At 45.1% G+C, this 15,865-nt stretch overlaps 1 protein-coding gene across 1 annotated transcript in view; it reads left to right on the forward strand.

Moving 5' to 3' along the window:
- Positions 1–15,865, forward strand: part of LOC126252548 (dual oxidase) — a 609,052-nt gene that overhangs the window by 497,964 nt on the left and 95,223 nt on the right. The window contains exons 8-9 of the mRNA XM_049953446.1: positions 3,806–4,002; positions 14,179–14,427. Of these exons, the coding sequence (XP_049809403.1) occupies positions 3,806–4,002; positions 14,179–14,427 (446 nt within the window). The remainder of the gene's footprint in view (positions 1–3,805; positions 4,003–14,178; positions 14,428–15,865) is intronic.

Consider the following 15,865-nt stretch of genomic DNA (forward strand, 5'->3'; position numbering starts at 1 on the left):
AGTGCTGTCGCGTTATCGTCCTGGAGGAAGGTCCGGTCGGCGTGCTGTTAGCTGACTTCTTCTCACAGCCTTCTCTTCCCTGTCGTTCCCGACTGGCGTGCCGACGCTTGACTTTACGCCCTAACAATCTTTGTGAAATATTTATATACGTGAGAAATACAGGGTGAAACACCTAAAACTTGCGCCGTATTTCGATTAATGTGCTGTTTTCATAGAATGAATTGGTAGTCAGGGGCTCGTGTCGTTAGCCAATAAACAGATTGTAATACTATTTAGAAAATGTATTTTTTCGCAACCGTACACCTTTTTGAATGAAAGAACGCCTGCCGACACTAACAAACTAAAATTAGGGTTAATCAGAATATCAGTGGAGTTTGTTGCACGATTACAGTGCGATCGTTTACGAAGTATCGTACTTTGGAAAGTTTCAACGCTGACACTTGTTTGTGCCATTCAGTCTGCGCAGTTTCTAGGTACGATGTTGTTATGTTTGCTTACCGTTTGCTTGTGTGTTCCTTGAGTGCATTGCTGCCTGCTAGTCAGTTGGCGTGTCACAGTCCGCGTAGTAGATCGTGAGTGGACGATGGGATTTATCAAGGCATAAGAAGCCGACATGCCCATGGTGTATGGAGAGTCCAGGAAGAATGTAGTTTGTTCTTGTACGGTGTATGCGGCAAGATATCCCAATAGACGTCAACCATCTCGGCACTTACGTGAAAGTGATATTGTAACACATATACAACGTAACAGAAGGAGGCAAATGACGACAGAAGATGGGAAATTAATGTACTTGTTGCTGTTGCAGTTGGACCGCAAGTTCAGTCCCGCGCAATCGCACGAGGAAGTGGCATTAGTCGGGCAAGTGTCCTGTGCATTCTCCATCGACAGAGCACAGTGACTCAGCATCACTCATTGTGCGGTGAAGAGTCTTCGTGGTTTGTAATGCTTAGTAGTAGTAGTAGTAATTTGCTTTATTAATAAAAATATTTGAAAACTTACTGATTATTTCGCAGGAACAAAATGATGCTGATATCCAGCGGAAATAAGCATATTAAGTAGAGATAAAACACCACAATTAAGCATGAAATAATTCACTCAGAGCTACTCTAGTCACAAGAGTGGAATTTTCAATTGCTGTAAGTTCTGAAACAGTTACTTATGTTAAGTGAAATACTTCTGGAAAGCAAATTGATGTATGGACGTTAACGGGTTGTCAGTTTTATAGTTTACCACAGACGACTTTTTAGGCCAGTTTTCTGACAACAGCTGTGAAGTTTTATATTTGCCTTAATTACCTGATATTAAAGTGCTCAACAAACAACCGACACTCCATCTTTGTTTGGGATGCACTGTGAAAATAAATTACAGTCTGTCAGCTACCTAGCACTATGGATGCTCCCCGACATCAGCCACAGCTTCCAGGAACAGAATCGACTGTCGACAGCGCTTTGAGCCACTTTATAGAGAGCATGCCATTTAGATATCTAGCATTCGTGGTAGCTGGAAGTAACCACACATCCTATTAACTGTTTTGTTTTTTAGTTTTTAGTGCTATAGGGTGGAGCAAATAAAAGTGGCCCGAAAAAAGAGGTCCAGAGTAAAAAAAACACAGCAGAGGAAAGGAAATACAGTATTAACCTGACTATAGCACATGTTGAAAGTGACCACCATTCATCTCTTGACACTTCTGGGCCCTGGTCAACAAGTTGATGAAGGTGGAACGAAGTTGGACAGCTGTAATTGCTGCAATCACATCCGAAATGTTCTGCTACAGTTCTTGAATACTAACAGGGTTGTTGCGGTACGATACACCTTAGACCTCAGGGCTCCCCAGACAAATTAATCGCACACTGACAGTTTAGGTGAGCGGAGTGACCAGTTAGGCTAACAACTCTGTGAGGCGTGAGATTGTGTAAATGTGCTCCAAGGTTACGCCGGCTGTATAGGCAGTTGCTCCATCCTGTTACAACTAACTGCTGTAGCTCTTTTCCTCAATGCTGGCACAAATTCACGTCCAATCGTGTCCATTCGTTCGGGTCATTCTTATTTGCCCCATTCTGTATTTTCATTGCCCGAATATGAGCAACTATACCTCCAACATGTTAACATGGTGACAGATCTGTGCAGGCCTGACCCCGGTTTGTATTTATTAGACAACATTGCATACTTCAACGAGCACACCGCGCAGTGTTTCCGAATATTTGACAAGGGCAGTTATTTGCTGCGACATTTTGTATGCTCCGTACCCATTTGCCTAACCATCTAATATCAGCCAAATCTGAAGATGCGTGAATCAGGCTAAAAGTGTCATTGGTAAATGAGTAATAATTACAACACTGCAACCAAGACTGTTTTCTTCTTCGTCATATATTACTGGTTGCAGTACCATCCGAGCTAAGAGCAGGAAAAAGTTTAATATCCTTCTCTTTTTCTGGCCATTCTCCCTCCCCTCTCTCTGTCTTTCTCCTCCTCCATAGCTCTGTCTATGTCCTCCTTCTCTGTCTGTCCATCTCATTGTTCCCTCTTCTCTCTCCATGTTATCACCCCCACCCTAATAGGAAGTTGCTGGTCGTCATCCCCACAGTATTTATTTCCAAATAGTAACTAATGTCTGTGCCAAGTTTGGCTGAAATTGATCTAGGGACTCAAGAGCAGCTTTTACTCGTAGCTGTAGCCGCTTAATGACATGTCTCATATATCTTTCATATATTTAATGTATTTAACATATATTTCACCTGTATCTGTAGCAAATTTCAACGTGCAGTTTCATTTTTACTCATCTATATGTTTATGCCGTCATATTTTCTGAACTATATGTCGTATAATAACATGATTTTGTAGATAAATTCAGCCGCATGTGTGGATACTATGTGCGAAGTTTGTTGCGAGTAGAGTTAGTTGCAAAGAAGTAATAAATTAAAACGTCGTGCCTGGTGCGGTTGTTACTGTACAAACAGCGAAAATGTAGTAAGTGATTCCTTTTCATATTTTCGAAAACATTTTCGGAAAACAGCCCTCACTTTTACAGTTGTACTGAAAAACGAGTCTAGATTGCAGAAATCACATTTACCGTTGACCGGTCGCAGTCCGAAGGTGGACCATCTTCACACCGTACTCCAAGGTTAATGTGTGGAGACGGATCGATGGAGCAGGAACTGCAGAAGACTCTGGAGACTTCTGCAATTCCTTATGAGTGGATCCGTCTCCACAGATCCGTCTCCACACATTAACTATGGAGTACGGTTTCGAGGCGGTCCGTCTTTGGACTGCAACCGGTCACGAATAAAAGAGATTTGTGCGATCTACACTGCTTTTTTAAAGTTTTTTTTCCTTTTACCATTTTGCGAGGTTGTCAGGGAGAAAAAGATTCGTAAAGGATTAAATTCTGTGTAACATTTCTTGTAAGTCACTAAGTGCTCTCATTCTGAAATACTGTTTAGCTAAAGTGTGGGTATTAGCGCGTCGTGGGCTACACTCCTTTTTCACCCCCTCCCCTCTGATAGGTAGCTGGCTCTTACCCCCACAACGATTCTTTCCAGACGTAAGTGATTTATGTGTCACGCAAGGCTGAAATCGGTCTATCGGTTTACGAGGAAATTTGGAACATTTATCGATAAATTTTTGTAATATGTATGGACACAAAATACGACCTCTTAGACTGTCTGTGTCAACTATGAGGTTACGTGTTCAAGGGTTCCAGTTTGTCCACGATGTTTGCGTTGTTGCTTGTCATATTAAATCTGTTACTTGCAGAACGGTGTTCGACAAAGAAGCGAGGACTGACAAGTGAGTGTTTTCGCCGCAGGACGTGCTGTCGAACAGCTCGCTGGAGGAGCTGCTGCTGGGGATGGCGTCGCAGATCGCGGAGCGCGAGGACACGGTGCTGTGCTCCGACGTGCGGGACAAGCTGTTCGGCCCCATGGAGTTCTCGAGGAGGGACCTGGGCGCGCTCAACATCATGCGCGGCCGCGACAACGGCCTGCCCGACTACAACACCGTCAGGTCAGTTGCACAACACGCGCCTGCCCTGCCGCCTAATCAGTCTCAGTTTCTAAAACATTCTTCCGATTTCACATGAGCGTGACTCTTACATGAATGCACACTGCGTCACAAGAAAAGCGAAGCACTCATAAAGCGAGGAGGAAACGAAATGAAGCTCCACGGGTTGAGAGGGCATGTGATGTTATTTCAATGATTAAAAAAATCTAGTGAAATTTGTAAATAACTTGCCAGCATGAGCCCAGTTATCAGTATGACGTCACACCTCTTCTGGCTGGATAAGCGAAGCAGTTTAAAAGACTTAAGAAAGGCAAGGCTTCCGGCCCAGACTGTATACCAGTCACGTTCAATTCACAGTATGCTGATACAATAGCTCCATAGTTAGCAATCGTATACAACCGCTACTCGTAGAATGTTCCGTACCCAAAGGCTTCACAAGCGACTTCTAATTAAACTGTGTGCTTATGTAGTATCGTCTCAGTTGTGTGACTGGATTTCTGATTTCCTGTGAGAAAGGTCACACTTCGTAACAACTGACGGAAAGTCGTCGAGTAAAACAGAAGCAGTACCTGGGGCTCCCCAAGAAAGTTTTATGCGCCCTCTCTTGTCCCTGATCTACTTAAACGATTTAGAAGACAGTCTGAGCAGCCCTCTTACATTGCTTGCAGAAGATACTATCATTTACTGTCATGTAAAGTCATCGGCTGATCAAAAACGAACTGAAAAATTATTTGGACCATATATCCCAATGATGGAAAAAGTGGTAATTGACTCCAAATCATGAAAAGATTGAAGTTATCTACATGACCACTAAAAAGAATTTGCTGAATTTCAGTTACACGATAAATCACACAAATCTGAAGGATGCAGACTCAGCTAAATACTTAGAGATTACAATTACGAATAACTTTAATTGGAACTATTACGCAGATAATGGTGTAGGGAAATCAAAACCAAAGACTGCGATTTACCGGCAGAACACTTGGAAAATGTAACTGGTCTGCTAAAGAGGCTGCTTACACCACACTAGTCCGCCCTCTTCTGGAGCAGTGTGGGATCCGCATCAGATAGGACTGATGAAAGACATTGAAAAAATTCAAAGATGGGCAGTTTGTTTTGTATTATGGCAAAATAAGAGAGAGAGTGCCACTGATGTGATACACGTAGTGGGGTGGCAGTCATGAAAACAAAGGAGTTTCTCGCTGTAGCAGGACCTTCTCATGAAATTTCAGCCACCAGATTTCTCCTCATAGTGTGAAAATATTTTGTTACCGCCTACATATACAGGGAGAAATTATCATCATAATAAGCACGGAAATAATCACGTGTTCGTTTTTTCTTCACGTTGTTAGAGAGTGGAACGGTAGAAAAGTAGCTTAAAGGTGGTTCGATGAGCCCTCTGCCAGGCATATATTGTGAACTGCAGAGTAATCATGTAGATGTAGATGTAGATACACCCACTGATTCCACTGGGAAGGATGCCATAATGATGCTATACCCCCTATTGAGGCAAGCTCGCGAGAAATGGAACAGGCCGATTTTAATGCAAGACTTCACTGAGGTTAAGGATATACTTTTTAGAAAATGACCCTATGATATATACTGAGTATCCCCTTCGACATGCAAATCGCCCAACTATATTTCGCAAGTATGGTGTAGATGCAGGTGCAAGGAAACAGAATGGAAGATTGGCCTTGGCAGAGAAACCGTGGCTGTAGATCCAAGAAAGTATCGTGGGGGACAACTGGCTACTGGAATGAAACAGGAATTCAGAACCATTATAATTTATTGACAAGTTAATCGGGTAAATGACGAAAACAAGCAAACAATTTCTTTCTCTTACAAGAAATTAGTGTCGAACTTATATTCATGGAAAAATCACGTTAAACTACACTCCTGGAAATGGAAAAAAGAACACATTGACACCGGTGTGTCAGACCCACCATACTTGCTCCGGACGCTGCGAGAGGGCTGTACAAGCAATGATCACACGCACGGCACAGTGGACACACCAGGAACCGCGGTGTTGGCCGTCGAATGGCGCTAGCTGCGCAGCATTTGTGCACCGCCGCCGTCAGTGTCAGCCAGTTTGCCGTGGCATACGGAGCTCCATCGCAGTCTTTAACACTGGTAGCATGCCGCGACAGCGTGGATGTGAACCGTATGTGCAGTTGACGGACTTTGAGCGAGGGCGTATAGGGGGCATGCGGGAGGCCGGGTGGACGTACCGCCGAATTGCTCAACACGTGGGGCGTGAGGTCTCCACAGTACATCGATGTTGTCGCCAGTGGTCGGCGGAAGGTGCACGTGCCCGTCGACCTGGGACCGGACCGCAGCGACGCACGGATGCACGCCAAGACCGTAGGATCCTACGTAGTGCCGTAGGGGACCGCACCGCCACTTCCCAGCAAATTAGGGACACTGTTGCTCCTGGGGTATCGGCGAGGACCATTCGCAACCGTCTCCATGAAGCTGGGCTACGGTCCCGCACACCGTTAGGCCGTCTTCCGCTCACGCCCCAACATCGTGCAGCCCGCCTCCAGTGGTGTCGCGACAGGCGTGAATGGAGGGACGAATGGAGACGTGTCGTCTTCAGCGATGAGAGTCGCTTCTGCCTTGGTGCCAATGATGGTCGTATGCGTGTTTGGCGCCGTGCAGGTGAGCGCCGCAATCAGGACTGCATACGACCGAGGCACACAGGGCCAACACCCGGCATCATGGTGTGGGGAGCGATCTCCTACACTGGCCGTACACCACTGGTGATCGTCGAGGGGACACTGAATAGTGCACGGTACATCCAAACCGTCATCGAACCCATCGTTCTACCATTCCTAGACCGGCAAGGGAACTTGCTGTTCCAACAGGACAATGCACGTCCGCATGTATCCCGTGCCACCCAACGTGCTCTAGAAGGTGTAAGTCAACTACCCTGGCCAGCAAGATCTCCGGATACGTCCCCCATTGAGCATGTTTGGGACTGGATGAATCGTCGGCTCACGCGGTCTGCACGTCCAGCACGAACGCTGGTCCAACTGAGGCGCCGGGTGGAAATGGCATGGCAAGCCGTTCCACAGGACTACATCCAGCATCTCTACGATCGTCTCCATAGGAGAATAGCAGCCTGCATTGCTGCGAAAGGTGGATATACACTGTACTAGTGCCGACATTGTGCATGCTCTGTTGCCTGTGTCTATGTGCCTGTGGTTCTGTCAGTGTGATCATGTGATGTATCTGACCCCAGGAATGTGTCAATAAAGTTTCCCCTTCCTGGGACAATGAATTCACGGTGTTCTTATTTCAATTTCCAGGAGTGTATTAGGATGAGCGGTGTAGCTCATGAGCGCATTGAGATGACTTTGGTAACAGACTTCAAGCAAGGTCTAATTGAACGTAAAAGCGGAATCGTTCTTGTGATGTAGATTGCATAGATTCGATAAGCATACATGAAAACCCAACAATAAAATCGTGGCAAAAAGATCAATTGCAAAGCGTGACCTATTAATATTAAGTAAGATCAAATGGTGCCTATTCCCTTGCGAGACTTATGCTTAAACTTAAGGGGCTCCGGAAAGGCTCAAAATCATGAAAAGTTCAATTTTTACTTTTTTGCGTTTTCTGAATCTGCAGACTATTACCTTTTAATAGATATATAATTTATTCAATTCCGAAGACTACAACTATTTTTAATTTTTTTTTGAAATGTGTTCTACATGGGCGTGACCTACTGTGGCGCTGTTAAACTGCTGTCAAATGGTGTTATTATTAACGTCCGTGTTCATCAGGTACATTTTAGTGATGTGAGATAAAGTATGTGTTGTGGCTAACCTGTGATGATTCAATATATATCGCTGGTGTGATTGTCGATTGTTTCATGTTTATTTACTCTGTCGTTATCTCGAAAATATTCGTAATTAAATCTGTTTCTTGAGTCTCTGTTTTGTTGAAGTATAATAATAGGTAAAAGTAAAGTTATTAGAAATCCTCTGAAGGCTTTTAAGAAAAGGAGAAATGTTGGAAAGCCAAAGGTATTTAGAAATATGGGAATGAAGATAGGTTCTAACATGGTACGAGCAATGCTTGCTTTAGACAAGGAACGCCTTCGGGCTGCAGACAGGGCTGTAAAGAGTCTAGAAATACAACCAAGAGTAAACAGGAGGAGGAACAAGAGGAAGCTGGAGGAGGAGTTTGCAGAGGATGAAGATAATCCATCCTATGGACCTGGAATGCACTAAAAAGTTAATCCAATCTTTGTCGCTCGATTCCCAAAACTCATATTTTCTCATACTAATTACATGTTTTCTAAGGATCTTCCAAACATATTTGTTTCAAACTTTCAGTAAATGTTACACAGTACCTTCTGCATAATTTAGCACAGCCCTTTTCCAAAAAACTGTATATTTTTGAATATATAAATAAAAAATTGCAAAAAAATGTTGTGAATTTTCATTACAATTGAAAAAAAATCATCTTTAATAACTGAACTAAAATTTTGTAAAACCCTGTGTTAAGTTGTAGCCCATATTCCAATAAATAATCTGTAAAAAGTTCAACTTCCTACCTCAAATACTTTGTGAGGAAAGATGTAATTTATAAGCGTTATTTTAACATTGCAAGTATAGGGCGTTCCGGAGCCCCTTAACGGAGACGAGGTGATGGACTGCTAAGTACTGCTTCGCATCAATTTTTGCCGGTTGCTCTCTTTCCTCCCCAAGTGTCTCCGAAGATGTCTGCGTTCCAAACGTCTCCGAAAAAGGCTCCGTCCATTCTGTATCTAAAAACTTGCGTTCTGCCACTTTTGCCCTTACGACGCGACGCCGCCAAAACTGCATGTAAGCAAATCTAAATGAATGTCTCTAACTCTCCCACTGGGAATTCTAGTCTCAAAAAGACACGCTCATTAGGCGAAACAGTCTGATCGTTTTCGGGAAGTTGTGAGTCCCAACGAATGGTAAGCCACCATTCCCATATTTTGCGAACACCGACCAACCGTAAATCAGCCTTCTTTCCCGCCGATACTCCATGAAGACTGATTCTAATAGTGGCACCAAGCGGCGGCAAGCTACAAGGTATATTCTAACGGTGAAGCTTTTCTCTTCCCAAGTTAAGAAGCAATCTTATCTTGCCAAGGTGCCACGGTTTCCACGGCCTGGTGTCCGAGAACACCCGCCCGCTATGCGTGTGGTCAGTGGCAGTTTGGAGACGCTTTATAGAAAATATTGCGGCCTCGTGGAGATAACATCTTGGACCTACTGATAACAAACAGACCCGAACTTTTCGACTCTGTAAGTGCAGAACAGGGAATCAGTGATCATAAGGCCGTCTCAGCATCCCTGAATATGGAAGTTAATAGGAATATAAAAAAAGGGAGGAAGGTTTATCTGTTTAGCAAGAGTAATAGAAGGCAGATTTCAGACTACCTAACAGATGAAAACGAAAATTTCTGTTCCGACATTGACAATGTTGAGTGTTTATGGAAAAAGTTCAAGGCAATCGTAAAAGGCGTTTTAGACAGGTACGTGCCGAGTAAAACTGTGAGGGACGGGAAAAACCCACCGTGGTTCAACAACAAAGTTAGGAAACTACTGCGAAAGCAAAGAGAGCTTCACTGCAAATTTAAACGCAGCCGAAATCTCTCAGACAGAAAGGAAGCTAAACAATGTCAAAGTTAGCGTAAGAAGGGCTATGCGTGAAACGTTTAGTGAATTCAAAAGTAAAATTCTATGTACCGACTTGACAGAAAATCCTACGTTAAATCAGTAAGTGGATCAAAACAGCATATCCAGACACTCTGGGATGATAATGGCTTTGAAACAGAGGATGACACGCGTAAAGCTGAAATACTAAACACCTTTTTCCAAAGCTGTTTCACAGAGGAAGACTGCACTGCAGTTCCTTCTCTAAATCCTCCCACGAACGAAAAACTGGCTGACATCGAAATAAGTGTCCAAGGAATAGAAAAGCAACTGAAATCACTCAACAGAGGAAAGTCCACTGGACCTGACGGGATACCAATTCGATTCTACACAGAGTACGCCGAAGAACCTGCCCTCCTTCTAACAGCCGTGTACCGCAAGTCTCTAGAGGAAAGGAAGGTTCCAAATGATTGGAAAAGAGCACAGGTAGTTCCACTTTTCAAGAAGGGTCGTCGAACAGATGCGCAAAACTATAGGCCTATATCTCTGACATCGATCTGTTGTAGTATTTTAGAACATGTTTTTTCTCGCGTATCATGTCATTTCTGGAAACCCAGAATCTACTCTGTAGGAATCAACATGGATTCCGGAAACAGCGATTGTGTGAGACCCAACTCGCTTTATTTGTTCATGAGACCCAGAAAATATTAGATACAGACTCCCAGGTAGATGCCATTTTCCTTGACTTCCGGAAGGCGTTCGATTCGGTTCCGCACTGTCGCCTGATAAACAAAGTAAGAGCCTACGGAATATCAGACCAGCTGTGTGGCTGGATTGAAGAGTTTTTAAAAAACAGAACACAGCATGTTTTTCTCAATGGAGAGACGTCTACAGACGTTAAAGTAACCTCCGGCGTGCCACAGGAGAGTGTTATGGGACCATTGATTAACACAATATATAAAAATGACCTAGTAGATAGTGTCGGAAGTTCCATGCGGCTTTTCGCAGATGATGCTATAGTATACAGACAAGTTGCGGCATTAGAAAATTGCAGCGAAATGCAGGAAGATCTGCAGCGGATAGGCACTTGGTGCAGAGAGTGGCAACTGACCCTTAACATCGACAAATGTAACATACTGCGAATACATAGAAAGAAGGATCCTTTATTGTATGATTATATGATAGCGGAACAAACACTGGTAGCAGTTACTTCTGTAAAATATCTGGGAGTATGCGTGCGGAACGATACGGTTCCGCACTGTCGCCTGATAAACAAACGATGATCATATAAAATTAATTGTTGGTAAGGAGGGTGGCAGGTTGAGATTCATTGGGAGAGTCCTTAGAAAATGTAGTCCGTCAAAAAAGGAAGTGGCTTACAATACACTCGTTCGACATATACTTGAGTATTGCTTATCAGTGTGGGGTCCGTACCAGGTCGGGTTGACAGAGGAGATACAGAAGATCCAAAGAAGAGCGGCACGTTTCGTCACAGGGTTATTTGGTAAGCGTGATAGCGGAACGGAGATGTTTAGCAAACTCAAGTGGCAGACTCTGCAAGAGAGGCGCTTTGCATCTCGGTGTAGCTTGCTGTCCAGGTTTCGAGAGGGTGCGTTTCTGGATGAGGTAACGAATACATTGCTTCCCCCTACTTATACCTCCCGAGGAGATCACGAATGTAAAATTAGAGAGATTCGAGCGCGCACGGAGGCTTTCCGGCAGTCGTTCTTCCCGCGCACCATACGCGACTGGAACAGGAAAGGGAGGTAATGACAGTGACACGTAAAGTGCCCACCGCCACACACCGTTGGGTGGCTTGCGGAGTATAAATGTAGATGTAGATGTTCTGGAGACGGCAGGTGGACCGCGCCAGCCTAGGCGCCGCCAGTTCAAGGAAATGTCAATCTGCTCAAAGAAGCCGCCAGCCCACCTGAATGACGGTGGCAGAATGACCAGCTGCCCTAGCCGATACAATGACTCGGGGAGGCAGGTTCCCCATGTTCCCCGTGCTAACGGCATCCCTTGGCCTCCACTCTGCTGTTCTTCCCTCTAACTACACAGAGAATCATTATAACAAGGTTTATTAAAATTAGGAATGGGCAATCTCAGCAATCATCTCTCCTCAATCAAGCCTTGCATTTTGCATGTATTACACTCTCAAAAACGGAATCCAACTGTCGTGTTACTAATTCAATAAATATGCTTAATCAGAATGATGTGCGAGGCTGGCTACAGCCTAGCGCGTTTGACCTTGATCTAGAGATTTTGCTGGCGACGTGAGTCCTTCAACGTCACACAGACAGTTCATAGAGGCACGTATCACCTGTAGACGAGCGTTGTCCTGTTGAAAAATGGCACCACGATGGTGTCTGCCGATGGAGCTGGTTGAGCATATCGATGACGCTCTCCCGCCGACGAAACGATCCCGTGAGGAAATGTTTTGCTCTTTGTTGGATCTTCTCTATCGCTTCTATCAGTCCTACCTGGTAAGGACTCAAGAGAGACTCGAACAAGCGCCCTATAAGCCACTTCCTTCGTGGAGAGTTACATTCTCTTAAGACTCTTCCTATGAATCAGTCTGGCATCCGATTTTTCCACTGTTCGTTTTATGTGGTCGTTACACTCAAAGTCGCTCTGGTTAGTTACACCTGCATCTTTTACGGTAGATACTGTTTCCAGCAGTTTCTCTTCATCAGTAGTGTACTTCTACGACAGTAGATTTCTTTTTCTGTTTATGCGCACTACGTTACTTTTTTTTACGTTCATGCTCAACTGGCACAGCTTGCACCATTCATTCAGAATGGGCACTTAAGACCTTACTGTCGTGTGCCCTCAAAATCTTATCACACACGATTCAGTAATCCTCTGCAGGTCATTCTGCAAATCAGCACTGTCCTCTGGCCTTGCTATTTTGTTATAGACGGCCGCGTCATCTGTGAACTCTATTAAATAGCATCCGGCGCTTTTTACTAGACGATTTACACACATTGTAAACAGTAGCGTTCCTCCCACATTTCCTTGAAGTACTCTGGAAATTGCCTTTACGTTTATGTCGATTTTGTTCCATTCAGTGCGACGAGTTCCATCTGCACGGAAGTCTTGAATCCAGTCGCCAATCTAATCCGACATTCGGTAAGCTCGTATGTTTTTCGCTAAACGGCAGTGCGGAATGGTGTCAAGTGCCTTCCTGGAGTCAAGGAACGTGGCATCGACCTGAGCGCCGTTGTGTACAGCGCTATGGATATCATGGAAGGGTACAGTGAGCTGAGTTACCCAAGATCTCTGTTTGCAGAACCCATGCTGATTTTTAAGGAGGAGATTTGCGTTCTCCCAAAACGTTATAATTCCAACCTGCGCTAAAAATCACGAACTGTCATTACTTTACCGATCAAAACGCGTTCATGTCGGCCTATGTCAAGCAACAGACTATCGCCCGATAGTAACGTTTACGAGACTTGAGTCGACAATTCAATCTTTTATTCGCACAAGCATAGCAGCCAAAATTCGTATCTCTGAAAAGTTCATCGCAACCCAGAAGAAGAATAACAAGAGACAGACTTCTAAAACAAGCTCTAGACATGGACCCTCACCAGGAGAACAACTTCGTGCTCTGCATGACCAGGAATAATAAAAGAAGTAAAAATATGTCAGTAAAGAAAATAATTTCTCAATAATTAATTCAGAAAACGTAAGCAAAATTGAAACGGGTGCTACACTAGCTCTTAAACAAGCGGTAATGTTTTTTTTCCTTTAAAATATTTGTATGTTTAAATTAACTGTGCATCGATGCGATACACTAGCTGTGTGTAAAGTGACGATTTATTGCAAAAAAATTAAAAAAGAACAAAAAATCACAAATTCTGACATAGTAGCTGAAAAACAGCGTGCAAAATTGAAAACTTTGAATCAACAAAGTCTATAAAATTCTGACTGACGTTTTCTGTTGTGTATCTTTTTTGCTCAACATCATCAAATAATGGCGATTTTAGTAGAGGTCCGTGTATTATGATTTAAAGTGTACCTTGCAGGCATCATGTACGTGAAATCATTAGTTTCGCCGTCTCTCTTCTGCTGCGGTCGCCGCGCTGCTCCGCGGTCACCCAGTGCTCTGCCTCCCCCCCCCCCCCCCCCCCCACTATAACTGCAACCCATATAACAGTATATGATGCCTAGATTAAGGAACTTCCTGGCGGATTAAAACTGTGTGCCGCGCCGAGACTCGAATTCCGGACCTTTGCCTTTCGCGGGCAAGTGCTCTACCATCTGAGCTACCCATGCACGACTCACGCCCCGTCCACGCAGGTACTGGCGGAAGCAAAGCTGTGAGGACGGGGCGTGAGTCATGCGTGGGTAGCTCAGTTGGTAGAGGTCCGCGAGAGGCAAAGGTCCCGAGTTCGAATCTCGGTCCGGCACTCAGTTTTAATCTGCCAGGGAGTTCCACATCAGCGCACACTCCGCTACAGAGTGAAAACCTCATTCTGATGCCTAGATTAATTCTGCGACTGAAACGCAAGCGGACGCTGTGAGACGAGTTCTTGTGCCGCAGGTCGTACTTCAGGCTGCCCCGCATCAAGGAGTGGTCGCACATCAACCGGAAGCTGTTCGCGGCGCGGCCGGACCTGCTGCGCAGACTCGCCTCGGTGTACAACAACCGGCTGGACAACGTGGACCTCTACATCGGAGGCATGCTGGAGTCGGACGACGGGCCGGGCGAGCTGTTCCGCGCCATCATCAGGGAGCAGTTCACCCGCATCCGCGACGCCGACCGCTTCTGGTTCGAAAACGTCGAGAACGGGTTCGTCCCTGCCACAAATTGCCTATTTCATACTCCATCACGCCACTAATGACTACTACTCTTCACATGTCTCACTGGGGCCCCCTAGCGTTAATCTGGTGTTTGTGCCTCTGACACGGGTCTGTATGGGGCCGAATTTACTGCATATGATCTCTACCACGACGTTGTACTTTACTCATTTAAGACCATAATGTTGGCATTCTCCGGATTGTGTCCTCGGCAGTGACATAATCAAGGACAAGTGAACAGTGGTTTGAGTCTGGCTATTGCTAAATTCGTTGGTAGGAAGGTATCTTGGACCCTCCTCGCCATCCAAATTTCTTTCAAGAAATTAATTGTTATAAAGAATCTGAAGCAGTCAAACGAAGTTCTCATTTGCATAATTGAATCAGGAACTGGAAAAAGCCCGCATCTCGTGGTCGTGAGGTAGCGTTCTCGCTTCCCACGCCCGGGTTCCCGGGTTCGATTCCCGGCGGGGTCAGGGATTTTCTCTGCCTCGTGATGGCTGGGTGTTGTGTGATGTCCTTAGGTTAGTTAGGTTTAAGTAGTTCTAAGTTCTAGGGGACTGATGACCATAGATGTTAAGTCCCATAGTGCTCAGAGCCATTTGAACCATTTGAACTGGAAAAGGGGATTAAGTCACCGTATTTCTGAAATCGAGTTAGTGGTTGTATGGCACTCTGTAACGCAATATGCATCATTCTGTGGAAAAAGGACGCAGATCCCGTGCATATATACCGATCAGCCAAAACATTATGACCACTGCGCACCGCGACGTTGGATGCCACCTGGTGACGTTGCGGTCACGTGACGCGGTATCCAAAGTATGTGAGAAGAGCAGACACGGACAGGGATCAACCTACCGAAGACATGGGGTGCAAATGGGGAAATCCATTGAGATAAGCGACGTTGACAAAGGGACGATTATTGTTAAGCAAAGTCTATCAATGAGTGTACCGAAAACGGCGAAGCTGGTAGAATGTTCAAGTGCTACTGTCGTGAACTCTACGGTAAAAGGCGCTAAATGGCTGGACCTTCATGACTCTTCACAGAACGAGGTGTTCGGAGGCTTGTCTACTCTGTAAAGTAGGACAGATAGAGATCTGTGGCATCTCTGCCGAAAGAGCACAATGCTGGTGCACACGCAAATGTTTCGGAGCACACCGTTTGTCGTACAGTGCTGACCATGAAACTCCGCAGCAGACCACCCCTACGTGTTCACATGTTGACCCGACGACATCGTCAGTTACGACTGCAGTGGCCACGGGACCATCGCGATTCAACCGTTGATCAATGGAAACGTGTCGGCTATTCAGGTGAATAACAGTTTTGTCGCACTAGGACAATGGTCGTCTCCACAAACGCCGTCATCGAGGTGAACGGCGGCACGAAACGTGCAGCGCGCCACGGACGCAGGCTGGTGGGAGCAGTATTGCGC

The sequence above is a fragment of the Schistocerca nitens genome, chromosome 4, assembly GCF_023898315.1.
Source record: "Schistocerca nitens isolate TAMUIC-IGC-003100 chromosome 4, iqSchNite1.1, whole genome shotgun sequence".
NCBI classification, from domain to species: Eukaryota; Metazoa; Arthropoda; class Insecta; order Orthoptera; family Acrididae; genus Schistocerca; species Schistocerca nitens.